The sequence below is a fragment of the Poromitra crassiceps genome (genome assembly GCF_964638095.1).
Source record: "Poromitra crassiceps genome assembly, chromosome: 4".
In the NCBI taxonomy this organism is placed as follows: Eukaryota; Metazoa; Chordata; class Actinopteri; order Beryciformes; family Melamphaidae; genus Poromitra; species Poromitra crassiceps.
In genome coordinates, this window is record NC_139626.1 from 26,217,512 (window position 1) to 26,241,951 (window position 24,440).

At 43.9% G+C, this 24,440-nt stretch overlaps 2 protein-coding genes across 2 annotated transcripts in view; one reads left to right on the forward strand and one right to left on the reverse strand.

Moving 5' to 3' along the window:
- gsg1l2b (gsg1-like 2b) overlaps positions 1-14,087 on the forward strand; it is a gene marked incomplete at both ends in the record, with an annotated part of 28,994 nt that extends 14,907 nt beyond the window's left edge. The window contains 3 exons of the mRNA XM_083634648.1: positions 2,621-2,773; positions 12,981-13,092; positions 13,787-14,087. Coding sequence (XP_083490774.1) covers positions 2,621-2,773; positions 12,981-13,092; positions 13,787-14,087 — 566 coding nt within the window. The remainder of the gene's footprint in view (positions 1-2,620; positions 2,774-12,980; positions 13,093-13,786) is intronic.
- Positions 14,088-18,915: 4,828 nt separating this feature from the next.
- hs3st3l (heparan sulfate (glucosamine) 3-O-sulfotransferase 3-like) overlaps positions 18,916-24,440 on the reverse strand; it is a gene marked incomplete at both ends in the record, with an annotated part of 39,346 nt that continues 33,821 nt past the window's right edge. The window contains 2 exons of the mRNA XM_083634447.1: positions 18,916-19,304; positions 21,296-21,525. Of these exons, the coding sequence (XP_083490573.1) occupies positions 18,916-19,304; positions 21,296-21,525 (619 nt within the window). The remainder of the gene's footprint in view (positions 19,305-21,295; positions 21,526-24,440) is intronic.

The window sequence follows — 24,440 nt, forward strand, 5'->3', positions numbered from 1 at the left end:
GAGAGATTTATGCCTTCAGACCGGCGGCATTTGGGTATGGAACGTTACCTATCAGTAGTGTATTGGCTATAGCAGGCAGCTAAATGTATGTTGTTTGTTTACCTTCGACGCGAGACAGCCTTCATTCTATGATGCGCGTCGAGGCTACTGTTCATTCATATCAGCAAGCAGTGGTTACAAACATGTTTTGATTACGTTAATTATGATTTATGGTAGGGCGCACAAGACTTTTGATCACTCCGCAGAAAATAAACAGCTGTGTGCAGCGCGACGGTTATAATTGATTAACCTTAGGGTTCATTTAACACAAGTAACGTTAAACTTCCTTGATGCAGTCTGCAGTACCAGTTGTTGTCAGTAGGCTCTTTCACACCGGCCTTGAAAGCCGAAAAATGCACGGAAAATAGGATTAGCGCCTCCGATGTGAAAGTCGTGAACGCGCTTTGGTGGACAATTGTTTTACGCCTTTTGTCCCGCGACGGGAGGTAGTAACAGCGCCGGGTTACCTGGCAACCCGCCTCCACTTGAAAGGTCGTCGCAGCGAGCCGGAAAAGGTGCGAATGGTCTGCTCATTCATAAAAAAATGACAGGGGAAATCACCTCATGTGATCAAGAAAGTGCAGTAGTGAAAGTAAAAAAAGTAGCCTATACAATCATGACTGCAGGGACGCCAGGAGGAATGCTCCGTGCGGTTAGGCTTTATGCTCAAACGATGTTGACATTAGTAGGTAGGCTACAATTAACGGATATAATAATAAGCTTCAGAGGGCTATAGCTGTCTGTGGCGAGTTGGTCTGAGGTTATTCCCCCGACGAACGTTATGCAGACTGCAGCTGTTTGATATGCGGGCGGTCGTGTATCGTTCCAATTTTAGTAGGACACCATATCGATCTGCCCGCCCACCATGCGAGTGCACCTATCCTCCCTGCTCAGCGGACTAGGAGGGAAGTCTTGTTGAATGAATTCGTTCATCATACAGTAGCCTAGGCTACACTAACCTATGAAAATATACATTTGGGCTAGGAGGAGCAGGAAATCCCTCCGCTCGCCTTTCAATCCGGGAGCAGGGGATTTCACCTGAAAGTACACAGCAGCACGGTAATGTGGCCGTGCTGCTTGGCTCGTGTGAAAGCAATTTCTGTGGCGAGGCGGCTGGCTTTACGGGACTCCTAAACAGCAATTTTTGCGCGATCTGTGTGTGAAAGAGCCTAGAGGTCTATCTATACACACTGACCACCATGCCAACACGGACTACGGCTTTCTAACACTCTAATCTAGTGTTTCCCAAACTATGGGTCGGGACCCAATTTGGGTCGTGGACTCGACTCACTACTGTATGTCTTTTGTCAGTTTGGGTCCCAGGGAGACACAAAATCTATCTTTTGGGTCCCAAGAGGAAAAGGTTTGGGAACCCCTGCTCTAATCTCCTCCACCAGATCCACATATATGTAGATAGATAGATAGAGGAGATTGCTGTGAGGAGCTGGCAAAGTTATAACTAGCGTTAATTACTACAGTACAGCCATGTTTAACGCCAGCCACGTTGCTATTTTGTAATAGATAATAGAAACAATAGATAACGCTAATGCCTGATAGCTTCATACTAGCACTGCTGTAACTTAGGCTGTCACTAATTTAGTTTGCAGCAAGTTGACAGGCAGGAGGTGACAGTGATGACACCAGACATGCTCATACATGCTGCTGGGAACCCGAGAAATTGCATTGTTGAATTGAGTGCAATTTGACCAATAAGATCACAGCTTTCATGTATCTCTGTCTGTCCGATCGACTTCGAATTGGGGAACGGGCACTGCACTATCGTATCTAGGACCGTCTGTATGTCTGTCCTTCGCGGATCTCGAGAACCGTTTGTCGGATCGACTTCAAACTTGGGGAGTGCGCTTAGGGGGACCTGATGGAGCGAATGGGTGAATGGTGAATGGAGGGACCGGGCACTGCACTAGTAATAATAATAATTAATTAAATAAATAATAATTTCACCAAAATTCAGTATTAAAAATGTAAAAAAGAAAATCTACCAACCAAGTATAACCCATTTTCCCCAAAAAAGAAAAAGAAGAAAAAACAGTTTCCCCATTTTTGGTTTAAAACGGAAAAACTAAAATTCATGCTAAATTCATGGCGGGCCGCAGTTGGTCCACGGGCCGTAGTTTGGCCACCCCTGGACTCAATGAAAATCAGCTTTCCTAGCCCAGTCGAGTTATTCTAGAATCAAATTCAGTGCCCTTAGCGATGATACATACAGTATAATTCATATATGCAGACAATGAGATTTCCATGGCCAGTCATTCTGCTATGGAGGGTGGCGTGCGTAGCTAAGCCCAGGATGTTGTATGTCTCTCAGCATCCTTTCTCTGACAGTGAAGGTTAATGATATGGGTGAGTGGGTCAGTGGTCCACCTTAACCAACTCACCCCTGTTCTTCTCCCCTTCCTCCCCTTCTCGCTGTCCTTCCTTTCCCTGTGCCCTGCTTACTCATGCTCAATCCCCCCCCCCCCTCTATCTATGCATGCACATTATCCATCATTCACTCAACCTTATGCATCCCCCACCCCAACCCCTTCCTCATTTTCATTTCTTTGCCATCTTCTCTCTGTAGGAGTTCTGTGGCTGTGCATCGTCGCCGAGTGCCTGTACATCCTCCTGCTCGCCACCGGTGGCATCCTCATGTCGATAGAGGTGTGCCACTTCGGCAATGTCATCGACGGCCTCAAGCTCAACGCCTTCGCCGCCATATTTACTGTCCTCTCAGGTATGTGGTTGCTTTCAAGCTTTGTGAGGTTTGAACAAGGACGATTGAGTTCTTAGTTTTGTTCCCACTATGGCATTTGGCCAATTCCTCATTGAGGCCAGTTGCGGCATCACAGCCCTGGAGAAGATTTCCAGACAGTTTGCAGTCTGCCTCCCTCCCTCCCTCAGAGGAGAATTAACAATGACCTTCTTCTCTCTAATCCACTTGTGAAAACGATACCAACCGCCACACTCTGGGCAATGAATCAGCAGTGAGAGATACTCGGCTCAGCAGCAATGAGTGGAGCATTTGACTGACTTGACGGGTCAGAATCATGGACAAAGGAGCGCTTGCTGAAGGCTGATGGAACTACATTAGAGGGAACTGAGCATCCGGGTAGTGCAGCGGTAGATTCCCTGCCTACCAACACAAGGGTTGCAGGTTCGAGCCCTCGTGTTACCTCTGGCTTGATCGGGTGTCAGGCACAATTGGCCGTGCCTTTGGGTGGGAAGCCGGATTATGGGTATGTGTTCTGACCGCTGCACTAGTGCCCCTTCTGGTCGCTGGGGATAACTCTGGAAATGCATACTTCCAAAAATCTCTGATCAGTGGGCATTGTTGTGCCAGGCATCTGAGTATAGTAGTGAGTGCAGTACAGTTATGTAGGCCAAGCCTATATAACGTGAGTCTCTCCCCAGACTCAAATATGACTTTGCATCGCTGCGCTCCGCATACTACATAAATGAGTCTGTGCCCCTTCACAGCCACAGCCTGTTACATGAGGGCGGGTCTAGGGGTTTGAAATTGAATGAGTGACAAGTCGTAGCACCAATGAGAGTGGTTCGAAAAATGGGCTGCGTCACAAAAGAATTGCATATCCTCCACAACAGAGATGGCGGAGGTAGCATTAGCAACCGTGTTAAGGACACCTTCAAAGTTTATGTAGTATGTGAGAGTAGCGAATCAACGATATTTTTATTTTTTCAAGAGCGAAGCTGCAGGAGCCAGGCAACCAGGTGGGGTGGGTGGGTGGTTTTGCCCTCCCTGATCTCAAAGTCATTACTGATTGGTGAAGGGTGAACAAACACTCCAGTAAAACTTTCTCTCCAAAAGGCAAAAGCTTTGTTTTCATTAATGTCATTCAGTAAACCTTGAATAGTCCATAGTAGAAACAATGTCCTCCTCATGGACGGTAAAGTTGTTTGTGGCTGCTGTCTGTCATTGTAAAGTAACGTTACTGTCAACAAACAGGCTGGCTAGTTAAGGTTAGCTCAGTAGCTGTGTGATTCACCTCCCCAGCTCATGACAGAGAGGGGGGGGTAAAAAAGGTCTGCTCACTCTCTCTCTCACACACACACACACACACACACACACACACACACACACACTCTCTCTCTCTCTCTCTCTCTCTCTCTCACACAGACACTTTGCATTCTTAGGGTGTATTCACACCTATCTCGTTTGGAGCAGTTGTTCCGAAACAGAGAGCGTTTTCCACCTTGGTGCGGTTCGTTTGGGGGAGTGTGAACACAGCAATCAGACTCGGATGCGGGACAAAACAAGTGGACCGAGATCGCCAAGAAAGGGTGGTCTCGGTCCGCTTCCAAACGAACTCTGGTGCGGTTCGTTTGTGGTGAGAACGTGATCCGACCTCGATCCGACACAACTGCAGGAAACTGCGCATTTTTTTAGAAACCAGCTGCCGTAGCATTTTTATCGTTTAAAAACAACATCTTCATTCTTCAGATCCTGTTTTGGCGACTTGTGAAACTAGCATGGATAAACTTTGGGGGATTTTTGCAGCATCACATCAGCAGTTTGAACTCGACCAACTTACCTCTGGTCTCCATTAAATAAATGAAAATAAGTCGTGGTAATCAGAGCCAGCCTTCTTTGTGTTAGGATTGTCTGGTTCAATCAGACTGATTGCATGTCTTCCTCGAAATGTCCGCAGGCTATTATTGTATTATTTATTAACATTTTATTCCTGACAGGACAGGTCTTCATAATTCATATGCGTGATCCTCTGAAGTCTCCGTGATAGTAGCCTAATAGCAGAAGTTGCGAGTGTCTTTGATCTTCTATCCCCAAATTCCCGATAGATAGCCTAAATAAATAAATACGTAAATACATAAATAAATAACTTTCTCTCTCTCTCTCTCTCTCTCTCTCTCTCTCTCTCTCTCTCTCTCTCTCTCTCTCTCTTTCTCTCTCCCGATTCCTCCCTCTTTCTTTCTCTCTCTCTCCTCGCACGGCCACGCCTATAAAATCTCTGTGAATAATTCTTTCCATCCCGGGAGGCTATTAGCCTACCGGAGTGGAGTGTCTCCTGGCCAATCCAGGAGGCTTGGCAATACTATTTGGAAAGGCACAAATGCAACAATTGTATCAATTAAGCCCCTGAATCGGAACAAAGCAAATGACCTAGAGGTGTGAATACACCCTTATTTTAGGATTTAAAGGTCTCTGCCGGCGTCCGGCCCTCATGCTGAAATTACAGCGGGCGATCCAATCACACGGTAGCATAGAGCTGCATATCTTCCCAGCAACTGTGAAGCGCAAAATGCTGATAGGCTGACAAAAAAGGGCTTCTTTCATTAACCCTTTGCTGTCCAAAACAAACTGAGTAGACTGTTTTAATGGGTTTATTTCCTCAGAAACATTTTGTTTAGATGTTGATTGTCAAATTATGAATTAGTAAAATAAAATTAGAACATGATGACTTTAAAAAATATATATATATCTTAGGGCCTCAGAGAGGGCGTAGAGGTCCCTGACGGTTCCCCCCTGAGACGAAATAGCATGACATCACAAGAAGAACAATGAGCTTACAGGTGCCACTGCAGCAGAAACTAGTAGGCTATGAAATAAAGGTGAAAAGCTGTGCCAAACAAACGTTCATATCTCAAAAACTAGACATCACATCACTTTTGACATTGCGAGTGAGAGCAGATATAGCCAAAAGGTCTCATATATAATATATCGTCGCTGTCGGACGGAAACCTCTTATATCCAAAACTGCAACTTTTCAGGAAATGAAAAAAAACGGTGTTCTTAAATAACACCACGTCATCAAAGTTGGCACAGTGTCTTCATTATGATCAGTTATTTGCTGGATGTGTCATTACATTATTAATATCTTACCTGAATAAGCTCAAGTGGTGTTTGACTGACTTTCTCCGGAGCACACAGCCATGCGCAGATACCTCCAGGTGGCTCCTCCAGCAGCCACCTCCAGCCCACTCCCACGCCAACTTAGAGGCACCGTCTCAGGGGCACACAGCCTCTCACTAACGCTAACATTAGTCTTGTCAGAAACCACCTCGATCTGCATAGTTTAAATGAGTTTGCAGCCTAGGGATAATTCAAAAACATTTTATTGATCTATTTACGTCAGACGAAGTCAGAAATAAACAAAACAAAGTCAGAAATAAACGGTGCCGTTCGGTAGCCTACTGGTTTACCATGTCTGCTTTCCGGGTATTTCCTCCTGCCTGGGGGCCTTGAGACCGAGGGATGGGCAGAGCTCAGAGGTTTTGTCGACAGTTTGAGGGCGAATGGAGTTACGAGACTTAGTCACAGGATCATTTTAATGCTTTTCCACTGGTTACATTTTGTAAAACTCACAGACAGACAAAAATGGTGACCAATGGCATTGATTTATGACAATAAATAAAAATGTGGAAAGAATTGAGGGTCTCCGCCCGACAGCAACAATATGTATGAGGTGTTAAAGTTGTGTGAACTTGTCACAGTTTAAAATGTGAATTTATTAAAAAGTACAGCCTGCTAGAGTGAGTTCCGGGCTCCATAGGGTCCCATTATAAAGGTTGAAAAAAGTATAAAGTATAAAAATTGTGCGATTTCTCAAACAGTATAAAAGATAAATTAAAGCTGAATTAAGATGATAGTCCTGAAGTGGTGACTTGTTTAAAGATCGAATGGAGTGTCTAGCTTGAAGGAGTAGTTAGAGCTGAAAGATGGAACTGCTGTCTAAAGCAGACAGACAGACAGACAGACAGACAGACATAAACACCTGGCAAAATACTCAAAACGGCTTCTGTGGTAGTAACTTCCCCCTACAATAGGTGTCTCCGGGACCACATTTTGTCTTGATGAGAGACACACACACACACACACACACACACACACACACACACACACACACACACACACACACACACACACACACACACACACACACACACACACAGACTCACGAGGTGAAAACAATAGCCCCGCTGTCGCGGCTGGTAATAAACCAAAATGAGATGAGGTTTTTCCATTGGACTTACTCGGGGTATAACACTGCAAAACTTTTCAGGAAATGAAAAAAAACGGTGTTCTTAAATATCACCACGTCATCAAAGTTGGCACAGTGTCTTCATTATGATCAGTTATTTGCTGGATGTGTCATTACATTATTAATATCTTACCTGAATAAGCTCAAGTGGTGTTTGACTGACTTTCTCCGGAGCACACAGCCATGCGCAGATACCTCCAGGTGGCTCCTCCAGCAGCCACCTCCAGCCCACTCCCACGCCAACTTAGAGGCACCGTCTCAGGGGCACACAGCCTCTCACTAACGCTAACATTAGTCTTGTCAGAAACCACCTCGATCTGCATAGTTTAAATGAGTTTGCAGCCTAGGGATAATTAAAAAACATTTTATTGATCTATTTACGTCAGACGAAGTCAGAAATAAACAAAACAAAGTCAGAAATAAACGGTGCCGTTCGGTAGCCTACTGGTTTACCATGTCTGCTTTCCGGGTATTTCCTCCTGCCTGGGGGCCTTGAGACCGAGGGATGGGCAGAGCTCAGAGGTTTTGTCGACAGTTTGAGGGCGAATGGAGTTACGGGACTTAGTCACAGGATCATTTTAATGCTTTTCCACTGGTTACATTTTGTAAAACTCACAGACAGACAAAAATGGTGACCAATGGCATTGATTTATGACAATAAATAAAAATGTGGAAAGAATTGAGGGTCTCCGCCCGACAGCAACAATATGTATGAGGTGTTAAAGTTGTGTGAACTTGTCACAGTTTAAAATGTGAATTTATTAAAAAGTACAGCCTGCTAGAGTGAGTTCCGGGCTCCATAGGGTCCCATTATAAAGGTTGAAAAAAGTATAAAGTATAAAAATTGTGCGATTTCTCAAACAGTATAAAAGATAAATTAAAGCTGAATTAAGATGATAGTCCTGAAGTGGTGACTTGTTTAAAGATCGAATGGAGTGTCTAGCTTGAAGGAGTAGTTAGAGCTGAAAGATGGAACTGCTGTCTAAAGCAGACAGACAGACAGACAGACAGACAGACAGACAGACAGACAGACATAAACACCTGGCAAAATACTCAAAACGGCTTCTGTGGTAGTAACTTCCCCCTACAATAGGTGTCTCCGGGACCACATTTTGTCTTGATGAGAGACACACACACACACACACACACACACACACACACACACACACACACACACAGACTCACGAGGTGAAAACAATAGCCCCGCTGTCGCGGCTGGTAATAAACCAAAATGAGATGAGGTTTTTCCATTGGACTTACTCGGGGTATAACACTGCAAAACTTTCAATGAGGCTATAGAGAGGAAAGAGGCAAGGGTTTTCTTCTGTTCGTTATCCCATTTTGTGCTTTGTCCTTATTTCGGAAGCAGTTTAGCACTAAGAATAAACAACCTGAATGCATACTGTACGTATTGCTTTTGATTTGGAAGAATTGGAGCTCTCTGTGAACAGCACATGCATCATTTCCACACGGCAGAACATGCCATGACTTGGATCTGGGATTTGCTCCGTTCATCCTAACACAAAGCTGTCTTTGATTTGCATAATGTTATGATAATATTGTGGTGGGATATCTTTAGGAATAAACATGAGCATTGATAGGGATGAGATGGGAATTTAGGTGTTTGGTGCTGAATCCGGGACGCTCTTGTTCAGTCCAGGGATTTGGGGGCTTATCTAGTAATCGGATTGGTGTACAGGCTGTTTTTTTTTTTTTTTATTCCTGTTTGGCAATGAAAGTCCAGTGTGAGGAGATGCCTTGTTTCAGCTGTCAAAATTTGGCATGTAACTAAACCACCCGAAAAAGAAAAACACAACGTAGAGAGACACAAAGGGAGAAACAGAAATGAATGTGAGAGAGGGAGCGAGTAGCGCTGATTGGAAGCATGAATGATAAAGTAGCCTAGAGACCACTTTCACTTCTTTACCCAATGGACCTCAGACTTGGTCCTGAAGCATAATATTGTATGCAGGGCTCTCTTCTTAGTCTCCTCTCTCTTATACTCCCTCTCTTTTTCTGTACTTTTTACTTCCTAAGAAACACACATAGGTTGATGGGATCACCAAAGTGCACTGTGTGCTTTTCATAGCACCAGTTGTCTCTCCAAGAATGGAAATACAATTTGTAAATCATAGATACACTTTGCAAGAAATATGCTATGACGACCCTGCCACTCTCCTGGCCCTGTCTTGCAGGAGCCTGGTGTTGGGGTCATTAGACTAATTCAGTGCATCTTGGCCCGGTGCCCTCTGGGTTTTAAAAGCCTTTATAAAATGGCTCTCTCAAATCAAGCAATCTGATTGGCTCACAGCTGTATTTAGAGTATACCACGCTAATATACCGCAGTTATGAGAAAACAGCACAACAATCCCAGAGTGCCTTGCGGTAGTGTTTACTGTCGTCTCCTGCTAGTGACGTCATCAGGATAGAGCTCAACAGGCACGTGACTTTTCGTGACGTAATTTGCCCCGGAAGTAAGTTCCCATTTTCTCCGTAGACATTTAGATAAATCCAAATATAACGAGTTTTAAGGCTCGAACCAAGCCAACAAGTCTTCCAGAGAGTCCTGAGTGACCAATTTTTGTTCTCGCTTAAACCGAATGTTTCATGGTCAGTGACCATAAAACATTCGGTTTAAGCGAGAGAAAAAATAACAACGTATCAAAAATTACAAGTATCAAAGTAGACGTATAGTAGAAGAGAGAAGTGTAGCCTAACAAATAGGCTTAAGTGCTACAGAAGCATTTCATATAACTATTAACAATAATTACATAGTGTTTGAATATCTGAGTAATTAATTAATTATGTGTCCAGAATAGCTGGTTCAGGTACTGTGGTTAGATGCCCTGTGATCAATAGGTTTAAGACTGTTTCATGGTTAAACACGTGTCAACAGAGTTATGAAAAGTGTCAGACAAGACTGAGGCTCAAACGAGGTCTGCACAATCTGTCGAGCTGGAGAAGTTTCAAGTCCCCCTGGGTTCATTGCTTTTGGTGTGCCTTAAAAGCCCTCAATATCCATTTGTAGGCTGTTTTACTAAAAGCCCTCGCTGTCGACTGCAGAGCAGAGGGATCAGTCTCACCTTTAGCCAACAAGTCGGTACTGAGGACGGCACGGTGGCTCAGTGGTTAACACTGTTGCCTCACAGCAAGAAGGTCCCGGGTTTGAACCCCGGTCCATCCCAGGTCCTTTCTGTGTGGAGTTTGCATGTTCTCCCCGTGTCCGTGTGGGTTTTCTCCGGGTGCTCCGGTTTCCTCCCACCATCAAAGAAAGACATGTACAGTATGTTAGGGGTAATACTCCTGTCAGTGCCCCTGGCCAAGGTACTGGCAAAAGAACTAGAGTTGGTCCCCGGGCGCTGCACAGTGGCTGCCCACTGCTCCTAGTTCTAGGAAGGTTCCTAGTAGAGGATGGGTCAAATGCAGAGGATGAATTTCCCCAAGGGGATAAATAAAGGATAACTTAACTTAACTTAACTAACTTAATAACTTAACTATAACTTAACTGAGGGCTTTCGCCCTCCATCCAAAACATCTCATGGCAGTATGAAACTTGCTACGGGTTGGATCTGCGTTTCAGAGACATGATATTGCTAGGGACGTGTCCTTAGCATCCCTACCCAAACCTACGACCATTGTTCTATGTATATGTATATGTATCTGTCCCTACACAAATAAACATTAAATACATAAATCTTGTAGTGAATATAAACAGGTTTGGATGTATGTCTCTTGTCACACCTGTAGTGAGTTCACAACTGATCTTGTAGTGAATATAAACAGGTTTGTAGTAGGTTCACATTTGATCTGGTGGTGACAGGTTTGGAAATGATGTCAGATGCATGGACTTTGCTTTGATTTAATTGATGCCCCTACACATGTTGGATTGACCAGTGTTGGGCAAGTTACTTTCAAAATGTAATACTACATATTACTAGTTACTTTCATTTGAAAGTAACAAATTACTTTACAATATTACTGTCTGTGTAGAGTAACTCATTACTTATTACACAAATTTTGCATTAGTTTCACCAAAATAACAGCGGTAGCAGAATGACATTGCCGCCCCGGAACATCCCGAAAAATAATTTAAACCGTCTTGAACTCAGTGTAAACCGTCCAAAATTCGAAATGCTATCCTTTTCCTTTGTTATTGTCATCTATAGTGGTTATTTGCATAAAATCACACAATTTGTGTGTTAGGAAATTAGGAATTTAGGAAATGATTGTATCTTTATTTAAATACGGTATGTGCTTTGATTTGTTCATTTTTCTTGACAAAGTAACTGATATAATATTACTGAAATCATATTAGTAATAATAATTTATATTTCTGAGTTACTGCTAAAAGTAACACATATATTACATGTATTATGTAATGAGTTACCCCCAACACTGGGATTGACACAGTGGATGTCCTAGCAGCCTTCAAGTTGGTCATCTGATCATACTGGCTCTCTCTTGTTTGTGTGTGTATGTGGGGTGATATCTGGGCTTACGACAGCTCTGATTTCCAAAGAATCTGATCTGGACATATCTGATGAAGCATCAAAATGAAAATACATAAAAAATAGAGTTTGAGTATGTAACACATCACTCACACAGAAAATGTGGTAGTTGGTTTTACAATGCTGGTGTCTTACAGTGCCATCCAGGCACGTGCACACATAGACATCAAAGGGGGCTTGAGCCCCTGCCTTTTTTTCAGTCTGTAAAAAGTGCCCTTTTTTTTTTTTTTTTTTTTTTTTATAATAATACATTTTTCATTTTCATTCCAACAACACATGAACAAAACAAACAGCTCAGACACATGAAAAAATAAAATAAAAAGTGCCCTTTCCTGACCATGAATGCATTTCTATTCCAATGGTGCTTTGTATGGAAATTGCCCTTTCCATGCCGTCACTGAAGGCAGCATTCAAAGAGAAATGCCTTTTCCGAGCTCTCTTGGCCTTGAATGCACCATTTGTAATAGGCCTCTGCATGGAGCAGTGTTTTTCTAAACCGCCCCTGAAGGCACCAACCCAAAAATGAACCCCAAAATGAATGAATAAATAAATACATAAATAAATAAACCACCCAATAAATAAATAACCAAAATATAGGGAACAAATGCAGAATTGTTGCTCTTGAAAATATTTTTTACTTTACACTATTGGAAAGGGATGTTGTGTTGTTGAATCAGCAAAAAATAAAAAAAATTCTAATACACCTTATCTAAATCTTCTGTCTTGCTTTTTAGAATTATGGTTAAAATGCATGGTATATTACAAGCCTCACTCAGTATCGTTCAATGTTTCTGCCTGTGTTGCTATCTGTTGTAGTACAACAACCTAAAGGGAGAAAAGGAGCAAATAAATATTGATGCTTAAATGATTTCACAACAGTATTGCAACAGCATGCAACTTTTATATACTACGGTAATATTATTCAGTTATGGAGTTATTTTTCCGTGACAAGTCTCATCCTAAAATGAGATATTCCTCTAAATCTGGTTAAAATCGGAATATTTAAAATTAGTTATACCCCTAAATTGGCCTTCAAATTGCCTCAAATTTCCGCCGCCGTCCGGAGGGCGGCGGCTGTACTGCCCTTTTATGAATTTGAGCCCCTGCCCCTCTAATGCTCTGTGCACGTCCCTGGTGCCATCTCACATAATATAACATTGCCACCAAGTGGTGAAAGAGGGGAAGTGCAATGTGCTCATTTTCCTCAATGGCCGTTCCTTCTTGCAGTGTCGGGTAGGATTGTTTTCTCTCTAATCTTTATTCTACCAATGTTGTCAGTGTTAGTAAGCAGTGTTCCCTCTCTCTGTCAGGTTTGTTAGGTATGGTGGCCCATATGATGTAAGCAGTGTTCCCTCTCTCTGTCAGGTTTGTTAGGTATGGTGGCCCATATGTAAGCAGTGTTCCCTCTCTCTGTCAGGTTTGTTAGGTATGGTGGCCCATATGATGTACACCACAGCTTTCCAGCTCACTGTCAGCCTCGGCCCAGAGGACTGGAAACCTCAAACATGGGACTACAGCTGGTCATACATGTGAGTAAAGACTGTTTCCACACAGCTGGTCATACATGTGAGTAAAGACTGTTTCCACACAGCTGGTCAGAGGTGACTGAAAATTAATTAATTAAAAAAAGTTTTTTTCCTCGCGCACACACACACACACACACACACACACACACACACACACACAGGTGTGTGTGTGTGTGTGTGTGTGTGTGTGTGCACTGGCTCGCCCACCCTGCAGCTCGCCAAGCTGGCCCTGCAGCTCACATACGCAGCTCGGGCGCTTTGCGGCCTCGCCCTGGCTGCACCTTGATGGCATACTTCAGGGATGCTGGATCACCTGTCCTACAGCTGTCCATGGCTCTCTGTCTCTTGTGTGTGTGTGTGCGTGCGTGCGTGCGTCCGTGCATGCGTGCGTGCGTCTGTCTGTCTCGTGTGTGTGTGTGTGTGTGTGTGTGTGTGTGTGTGTGTGTGTGTGTGTGTGTGTGTGTGTGTGTGTGTGTGTGTGTGTGTGTGTGAATCACTGATGATGTCAGTGGGACAGACAGAGACACAGAGCCCCAGCTCCCATTTATATACTGATGATGATGATGATAGATAGATTTTGACCAATAATCATATTCTCCAGGATTTATTAACTACTTTAATCGCTGCTACACACCTGAATGAACAAATTCCTAATTGAATGAAGAATGTCAAAGGAGTTGTGTCTTCTTCCCTCCAGTTTGGCTTGGAGCTCCTTCACGGCCTGTATGGCGTCCTCGGTCACCACCATCAACCGCTACACCAAGACCATCCTGGAGTTCAAGCACAAGCGCCGGAACATGGAGAAGAACCTGAAGATCAAGCAGAAGCTGCTGGAGCTGGACTCTCCGGGGGAGGTGTGGGATATGTACATCAGCTCGGTCCCCAGCACCGCCGAGGAGCTGCTGGACCTGTCGTCCAACGGCCGCAAGCTCTCCAACGCCTCCGTCTTCCTGGACCTCAACGACCTGCCCGATCCACATGGTGAGGAATACTGCTGAAGGTGCGACGTGGAGCATTTTGAAACATCACTATATCATTGTCAAAATTATTGTGACACCTTGGTGTAATAGCTGTAAACCCATGAGACTGTGATCAAGACAATAGGTAGCCTCTATCTTGCAGCACTGCTATTGTTAGTGCACATGCAATCTGGGAACCCAGTGTCTTCCAATCTGATGACTAAAAAGACTATGACAGAAGGACGATATTTGGGGCTTTCTGGTGTAGAGTGGATGTCCGTGCCAAGACTGGATTTAGATTTGATCGATCGATACTTTTTGTAGGACATTTCGGCTAATCTCTCGACGCATATGAAACGTCCTCGGACTGTAAACAACCATGGAAGCGGAAGTCTTGGCGCGGACGTCCGCTCTACATCGGAAACCCAGAAATATCAGCTGTCTGTCCCAGAGTCTTATTAGTCATGATAGACTCTGGGTGCCCAGACTGGTGTGCATGTTTCTCAAAATTACTGTAAGACCATATTTCCCTGCAAGGTTTTCTCTCTGGCTTGACTGAAGAGGATAGACATGTTGGGAGTGACTGATCAGCCATTGCCAGAAACTCTGGACAAACAGCGCTCTCTTCCTGTTTTGTGCTAGAAAGCAATCCAGCAGATTGATTGCATGAAATCTGACCCAGTGGCACACAATGTGGAATGCAGTGTAGAGAGGCCAGTAGAAGCTACTTTGCCAACAATCTTGTATTTTTAGTGTGATTACACTAATGTCTAGAAATTAACGCGGTAATGATTTAATGATTTGTTGATCTTATAAAATGCGACACGTAGCACATTCATTACAAGTATCAGATGCTGAACCATGAACCATGTCTTTTAACCACGGCAACCCCCACAACATTGAGCGAGCCCTCCTGTAAGAAGGTTCCTGTAAGTAGGCCCAACAGTCTACCTCTGCTTGAGCACTCAGTCATGTGTATTGCTGAAAGCGGGGGGAGCGGCGGAACGTTAACTGTCCATAAAGGAAGACGGACTTGACTTCCGAGTCAAACGAGCACACAGCTGAGCGGATGAGCTGGACCCGGACGATCACCATGAAACCTTGAGCCAAGTGCAGGCCTTCCCTCCACAGGGCCTGTCTTTCTGTACCCGCCATACCCGCCACCTGCCTCAGTCCTCCCATGCTCCAACTCCAACATTCACGTTATTCAACACGCAAGAAGCGACTCTCAAGGCTCTTAGCTCTGGAGGAAAGTGCACAAAGTTGTGTCCATGACTTTGCATGAGTGCGCGCACGCACGCACGCGCGTGTGCGTGGTTGTGCCAGTTGGAGTGTGAAATACTGTATGTACTTTGCCTTTAGAAACGATTCATCACACTCATAGGGAGTGTCAATGACATTGGAGACATTTATTTTCCTTAATCATTCAGCTATAGATACAGTACATTGCAAGGTACCTGTCTGACTGTCCAAGGTCGTACTCCCATCCTAGACTGATTAAATTACGTCATTTGGCAGATGCTTTTATCCAAAGCGATGACAGTACTGATGACAGTATTGTGCACTGCCACCCTTCTCATCAAATTTGATCGCATATATAATATAGTCAATAATTTCCCGACTCCACCAAACAAGTGAAGCGTTATTTAATAGACTAGACTGATGAGAGATGATATGAGACTGATGAGATGGATGAGAGATGATAAGAGACTAGACTGATGACATTATTGTGCACTGCCACCCTTCCCATCAAGTTTTATCGCATATATAATGTAGTCAATAGTTTCCCCGACTCCACCAAACAAGTGAAGCGTTATTTAAGAGAACAGGCTGCCATCACTGGAGAAAGATGAAAAGGAGGCCACTAATACCAGAGGGGTCGATGTGAGAATGGGTGTTTTAGCCTCAGAGGAGTAGAAGGTGGTGTACATGGGTGGAGGCTGTGCTGAGTGCCTTTGATTACAGCAGCAAGCCTCTGTTCAAACGGCATGCTCTGTGCTCACATCTTCACCAGGGGAATGCTGTGTCTCAGTGCTCCAGAGGACCCATGTAGCCGTCTGTGCAAACTGCCAAAACTCATCAGCGAGCGGCACATACCTCTTTTGAAGCTTTTTAAGTCACTTTTACTTGACAAGGGGCGAGGTACCGCAGGTACTTTTCTCATTAAACGTACCTGACTTCAAGTCGGGCGCTTCGTGTAGAATTATAATCGAGCATAGTATTCCAGAACTATATTTATGGAGTAGCAGAGACCAGGATAGTTGTTACTTATTGACTTATTATTTTAAGTGCATTTTAAATATTGTATATTTGTGGACTTTATTCGTGCTATTCGCAGTGAAAAGTAACAGATCACTTTCACAATGCAATTTATTCTGATAAAGTTTTAAGTTCTATTTCATTATGGGTTACAGTAAATATTGAAGCATGGATTGTTGTGTCTTTTTGTGTATGCCATTGACTTATTTATAGTGGCACTTTTTGTGTAGTGTTCCTTTGTTACATTTATGTGGATAATTCTAGGCAACCTAGCAGATATTAATATGAATTAAAAATATGAATTTCTAAGAGGAGATATTATGTTAAGGTGAATTAGGAGAGTATATGATAATAATAATAATAATAAAACACGTTTATGTTTTTAAACAAATGTGTTGCAGGTGTTTTTTCTTCCTGCTGGTCTTAAATCCTTCCCTTGTTGTCCATAAGAGGGCACTGGCGTCTTACTTTCACAGACACTGCTGTCACATAATGTTCTCTTAGTTCAAGCCCAGCACATTTCAGCTTATTTCAAAATCTATCTTCAGCACTGTGTTTATTTACCTAATATTTAACCTATGATTTAACCATATCCATTACTGCATACATGTGCACCGACAGGATTGGAAATGTTGCTAAAGTGTGATGTGTCCCAAATTATGAATCACCTTCTTGGATTTGTAATCAGTTTAAATCCACCAGAATGATCAAACTCGGCAATAATCAAAATTCATATCTGATTCAAACCACAAAGTTTCAACAAGCCCTTACAATAGCATTCTGAGGCAAACAAAGAAAAAAGAAAAGATAATAATAATAAACATGACAAAATCTGGAAAATAATCAACTGGGACCTTGCTTCAAAATAGTTTTAATGTTTTTTATGCTTTCAAACTAGTGCAAATACATGCAAACTGAAAACAGACGTCCCTGTAAGCAGGCCCGCTCTCACATACATCATGTTGAAAGAGATGGCTGACCCACATACACTGATTTGGTTGTCGTCCAATGGTCCCTTTGCTCAGGGTAGGATGGTTTGCTATGATGCCTACAGAAATGTGCCAATCGGCAACAGCACTAAGAAGCAAGTGATCCACACCAGTTCCCCTCATCCACTTATCCACATTCATTATTCAAGGATACAAAAGCACTCAGTCAAATCTGAGCTCATACAGTAGAAAGATTTGCTACTCTCTCGCTCGCCCCATCTGCTGCTCTCCACATAAAAGATTCATCTCCCCTTTTTCAGGAATAATGCTCGGAGGATGATACTCGATATAGATTGATTGCCTACTACAGTATATAGGATTCTTAACTGTGAGACCGAACGACAGACGGGTGGAAAAAGAAAGTTGTGCAAGTTCAGGAATGTAAAACTGTATGAGGCAACCATTTTGCATCTGTTCATCCCACCGCAATACATAGCATGAGGATTCAACTGCAGAGCAGAGAAGCTAAGAGACTTAAGCTAAACTGTGCATCTCACCATTCAACTTCATTGATTCTTTCTGGAAATCTTCACAGTAACCATAGCTTGACTTTGCACTGACAGCACAAAGGCTTTAGTAGTTAGACACACTGGGATAGGAAGCGACAATGATGGGAGGTGGAACCCTTATTATATGGAAATACTGTCTGCATTACAAACAGTTTTAGTACAAGCACCTTCTCACTGAACATCTATGATACATAACAGGACGTTGCTGTCCTGGAAACAGCTGAGAAAGATGATTGATCGATGATGGAGGTACATGTATTGACCCTAGCTTTTCATTTCCAAGTCTCTTGAGATGTCACCACTGGTCAGAAGTAGGCCATTGGTTCTGTGGACCTTTTGGTGGTCTCTCAAGCCAGTCTGTCTCTTACACAATCTTTGAATGATCCAGAGACGGTCAAAAACGCTTCAGACTGGAAGGAAGTTTGATGGTTCTAGGAAGCGAGATTCTGGACTGACAGACAGACAGACACCGCCCACCCAGCTAGGCGCTATCATGCAACTGTGCGCTGTGTGACATCACAATTGCTCGAGTGACATCACTAATGACATCACAATTGCTGAGTGACATGACTGATGACATCACTGATAACATCACAATTGCTCAAGTGACATCACTGATAACATCACAATCGTGACTGACATCGCCATCACACCGCCGCCGCGCCGCCACCCCACTTAGCCAATTTTAACTAAGAAGATTCGATCAAGTCCAGAAGCAGGCGGTAATGCAACATAAAGGATGCCAACTGCCATAAAACACCACAGAAGAAGAAGATTCGATCAATCGCAAGTGGGGAAATGATACTGACTGTATGAGCAGATACCTGCCTTCGATGGTATTCGACTAATCACAAGTGGGGAAATGAGCGGATATCCCACCATATTTTGACCAGATATCCTGCCTTCATTTTTGGACAACTTTGAGAACCCCGAGGTACAGACAGGCAGGCGGGAGCATTTGTATATTTCGGGAGTCTTGACAGACCAAACTTTTGGAGTCTTTGTATCTGGGCCACAGTTTGCACAGCCTTCTATCCAAAGCAGTGTCAAGCAAACTGCTGTAATGGCTGCCCTGATTGCCTGCAGCAGGTTCCGCACAGTAAGCAGCAGTCACTGCCATCCAAAGTCCTGGCCCGCCATCTGATAGAAGCGCTGGTTGTGCGGCTTGTAGAAAGCCCTCAGCCTCTGCATTACCGCCGGGTCGATGGAGGCATGCGTCCGCCCCTTCGTCTTTCCCAGGCAATGGGGCTTGCTGCTGCCCTCTGGCTTCTTCAGGCAGGGGAAGCCTTTCGTCTTGTTGAAGTAGAAGTGCTTGTCCGTGACGATCCGCTGGAGGCCCAGAAAGTCCTGAACCTTGCCCAGCTCTCCGGCCGGGTCGGAGATGAGCCTCTCCCCACTGACCAGGTGGAACTGAGCCCTGGGGAACCAGGCCAGCCAGCGGTCCAGGTGCTGCGCATACAGGCCGATCCACAGCGGGCTCCACAGAGAGTCGATCTGACCTGCAGCCCAAACAGAGATACAAGACCGTTATTACCCTCCAAATCATCATCATAACCATCACCATCCTCTCGAATCCTCTTCATTTTCCATCACTAAAAACCTTAGTCTTGTGTAAGGACTTATTTATCCCTACTGCCTCAGGCCTGTGGGTAGGGGGGAGAGGAAGGCTGTGGTTGATTGTCTCATACACAGATAATGATGATAATCTTTCTTGTGCTGTTTGCCTGAAACTCCATATCGACACCTAGGGACTATTAAATCTTCAACCCTGCTAGTCGTGGGTCCATCTTTAGAAATGCATGTTGTGTGGGCCAAGCTTTGTTTAAACCCAGATACCAAAAACTGCCAGAATTCTAAATCAAGTTAGGAGTGTTTTGAGTCTGCCAGATGTTTCTGTCCACACACCAATTTGTTTCAATCACAATTTTTTGCCTCCATGGTCAGACAAAAACTACCATGCCTGGAGTGAGAAGGGGCTGGTTTCCATCAGAGACCTATACATACTGTATATGGTCATTTTGCATCCTTTGATCTACTGAAGAGGATGTCTGAGTTGCCCGGCACAAACTGGCTGAGATACCTGCAAATCAGAGATTATGTTCGATCCAAGATTCATACCTTTGAAGTGCTCCCAAACGAACATGCTTTTTTCAATGTTTTGCTGAGCCCTCCTCACTCCAAGCATCTTATCTCTAGATTTGTATGTCTGTTTGACAACTGCCCCACGGCCTCTACTGAGAGGATTAGAGAAGCGTGGCAGGTGGAACTTGGTATTGATTTATCTGACATTATATGGGAAAGGAGTCTGTCTGTGTTACAACTCAGCAGACATCAGCTGATCCAATTTAAAGTCGCTCACCATCTTCACTATTCCAAGTATAAGTAACACAGGATCTTCCTTCCCTTCTGTCTCACCACTGTGTGACAGGTGTCAAGTGTCAGAGGGAACACTATCTCATGCCTTCTGGTTCTGCCTTTCACTAACAGGATTCTGGGCCAAAATATTGGTACTCTAAGGCCTACAAAATAACCCTTCAGCCGGAGGCAGAATTCGCCATCTTTGGCTGGTCGGAGTCCTCTCTGAACTTCCCTACAGCTGTGCAAGAGTCTCTGACACAGGGGACAACTGTTGCCAAAAAACTAATTTTGAAGGAATGGAAGTCCCCCTCTTCACCTTATTTTCAATTGGGGTTGACGGACATGACCTCTGTTATACAGATGGAGAGACTTATGTTCCTGAGGACCAATTCACTTAAAAAAAAAATCAACTATCTGGGACCCTTTCTAGCCTTGAGGTTAGGGGCAACGGATGACTCGTGTGGAACGTTTCTCATGATGGACCCCTTGCGTGGGATTCCATGCACGATATCTCTTACTTAACCCTACTTCTTAAGATAAGATAAGATACGATAACAGATCGTTGGGATAGATCCATCTTTGGTGCAGTTGATTGTTTTCTGTAATTTTTTCCATTCCACGCAGCAGCTCTGCTACAGACAACAAGGTTTGCTCTTCTACATTCAGTTGGCGGGGCGGCGTTGTAAGCGGGCAAATTAATTGAGTGTTTCTTTGTGATGTCACAAAATCACTGAAGTCAAAACGGCTCGTTTGGAGGCACTTTTTCCTTACCATGCGACCATGTTTTACCAGACTTCCATGTTTATATAGCACGCCCAAGTCCTTTATAAGCAAAGAAACAAGGAAATCTTGTTTTACACAAGATGGGACCTTTAACTTAACTTATCTTCACTTCACTTCAACGTAGCTTAGCTTAAGTCAGAGTTCAACCAGTTCAGAGTCCAGAGTAGAGAACCAGGAAAGACTAGGGTCAATACAAACCCACTACTTCAAAGACAAGATATCACAGGAACGTGATGTGAGTCTTAGCCATCTAGTAAATCCCAAGGACACCCCAGGTTTTAGGTTTCTGTTTCTATACATAGGAAACACAAAATGTTTGAAACTTGGACTTGAACGCCATCATGGATACCTGTGGTGCGGTTCTTGAAGGCGAGGCTCTCAAAGGGAGGGATGTCGGGGGCCTTGGAGATGATTTGTGTGTAGTCAGATATGGCCCGGGTCACGGGGTCCCGGACCACCACGATCAGCTTCATGTCCTGCGACATGGCGTGGACCCGCGCTGGTGTCTCCACCGTGACAAAGTAGCGTGGCGTCTTCTCCAAGACAATCTGGCCATCCAGGGCTTTGGGCATCAGACTTCTGGAAGTAGAGGAAAATATGTTGACCCCTAGGAGCAAATACCCAAGGCACAGAAAAGCAGGAGCATATATACAGTAGTACCGTGTCTTTATTATTAGCAGCATTTTGATGAATCTGGTAGCCGGTTGCAGTCATTTTGCAGCAGCGTTATGAACCTGGCTGCTGCTGTCTAGCGGCTGGTCTCAAGCTATTCTGAATTATCATCAATATGATCATATTAATGATATATCATACGATCAATGATGTGGCAGTAAATAAAAAGCTGTTTTAAACCATGACATAGAGGCAAATCACAAAAGGCAAACACCCACCTCTAAAAAATATATATTTCTGCCCCCCCCTCCCCATATGACTCTTTATATAACTTGCATCAGTTTGATTCTACTTATATAATGTTTTATGAATTTAGGTCCTACGGTGTTATGCCAACCTTAAAGGAACAGGTTACCCAAAAATGAAAATTCAAGCACACACGCACGCACGCACGCACGCACGCACGCACGCACGCACACACACACACACACACACACACACACACACACACACACACACACACACACACACACACACACACACACACACACACACACACACACACACACACACACACCAGCATGCACACATACATAAGTCATTTGTAGCCTCACAAGACAGACTCAGATCCATAGTGATGCAGACACAGAGGGAGACGAGGGTGGTGCTACATATTATTTGAATGCGTCTCCCTCCGCTCACCACCCCGGCATCAGAGGCCCGGCAGATGGGACTCATTTAGAGATAAATGACTCCAGAGGCCCCGCAGGACTGGCTGGAGACTCGGGTACATCTGCCGACACACCTGCCACACACCTGACTGACTGACCAAACACACACATCCTCCCCCCACACAGTGTTCTGAATCTTGGGCTCATCTCACTAAAGTAAAGTGATGATATTACATGGCTTTGTTCAATACTCGACTCGGATTTGTCAATTACAGCATTCTACGGTCTGTTATTTCTGTATAACAGACCATTGCTATGCATGCTGTTCTGAAAGACTGGAGAATCATATCCAGTCATATCAATCCGCAGAAAGAAGTCTGATAAATGTAATGGTTAATTTAGGTCATTCGTGAGTGACACCCGGTGGCAAAAAAGTTCCTGTAGCTTTCTTTAGTAAGTAGCCGTGTAATAAGCGGGATAATGTACAGCAGGTCATTATCGTGAAATAAACCCCAACAGGGTGATCATCACCCCGACGTGACAATAAGCAGTCCCTGGGCTCAAATGACTTGCAGGTAAAAACTATAAGACTTCAGAACTAAGAACAGTTGAAAAAAAATCATAAAATATTTGCAACTGCTGCTGTTTTAGACCAGACTGATCCTGTAAGACTGGTCAATATACCAGTCTTAGACCACGTTCACACCATACGCTGAAGCAACGCTCAACCTACGCTGAACCCACAAGTTTAATTTCGGTGTCCTTGTTAACAGGTAAGGCCGTTTACACCAGCCGCGCACGTGCCTTGGACAAGCCACGCTCAAGCTGCGCTAAAGCGATCATTCAGGATTCAGTCATATTTTCCAAGCATGAAACGTGAAACTGCCAGTCATGAAGTCAATGGAAGTTGTGGGCGGGGTCAAGGCGTGCCGAGCAAGGCGCTGAGGAAAATAGAGTGCTTCTTGTGTGACTGGTTAAGCGTGAGCTCAGCTTCAGCGTGGCTTTAGCTTCAGCATGCTGCTTGCCCCATGTAATTAAGGTTATAGTATAGGGGTGGCCAGGAGTGGCCCTGGCCACACCCTGATATCTGATTGGCCACCCCAGGCCAGATGCCACCCCTAAATCCTGAGGGCGCCCGTGTCAGCATTTTTTCAAAGCCTACTTACAAAATTGAAAAAGTTTTTTTTCCATGTAAATGCATACCTGCCATGGCTTTGAAAAATTCTAGCTTAAATGTAAAGGGGAGACCGAAATTATACCAATAGAACCCATTCTCATTCAGATAACGAGGTGAAAGGTCAAGGCACCTTTGAAAATGGCCATGCCAGTCTTTCTCCTCGCCTAAATTTAGCCTAAATTTGGGGCGTTATTTAGCCCGTTTGCAGACTATCTAGCATGACATGGTTGATGGATCATGGACCCGGCCTAGGTCTTCTAGTTCAGCGGTTTTCAAAGTGTGAGCTAACTTCAGGGAAAATCTTAAGGAATAGACAGTAGGATAAAGACGTTTACAACATTTTTTAACTCGTTACATTATATCCGAGTGGAGCATACAACATAATAATAATAATGGCAATAATAATTGGGGGGGTGAGGCGCAGCTGTCCATATGCTCTCTCAGGGGAGGCTCAGTCTCCCACACTGAAAACCACTGTTCTAGTTTCCAGGCTCTTCACTCTAGGTTTAAAAATGAGCCTGCTACAGCCTCTGAAAGACAGTGATGTCAGCTGTGGATCCCGGGCACGCAGCACCCTCAGGACTTTGGGGTGCACCTGTGGTGGTCAATGAGATTTCAGGGTGTGGCCAGGGCCATCGCTTGCCACCCCCTATGCATGCCCCATGTAATTAAGGTAGTTAGTAGTTGTTAGTTGAGGTAGTTAGTAGTTGTTAGTTACGTATTTTGTGTGACCTCATCTAAAGTGATGACTTATCTATGCCTTACATACAATACAATACATTATAAATAGCTTATTAATCTGGAATAAAACATTTATAACTGTGTTTATGAATTACTTACAAAGGCTTAGTAATGTATGAACAATGCTTTATAAATGATGAATTAAGTATTTACTCATTCTTAACTAATGCTAATGCAGTCGTTATAAAGAGTGACAAATGTTATCTGCTCCTGCATGTTTTTATATGCCCTTAACCTGCCTGTACTTTTGTCTGTATGCTTTTGTGTCATCAGAAACAAAAGCATAGTGCCTT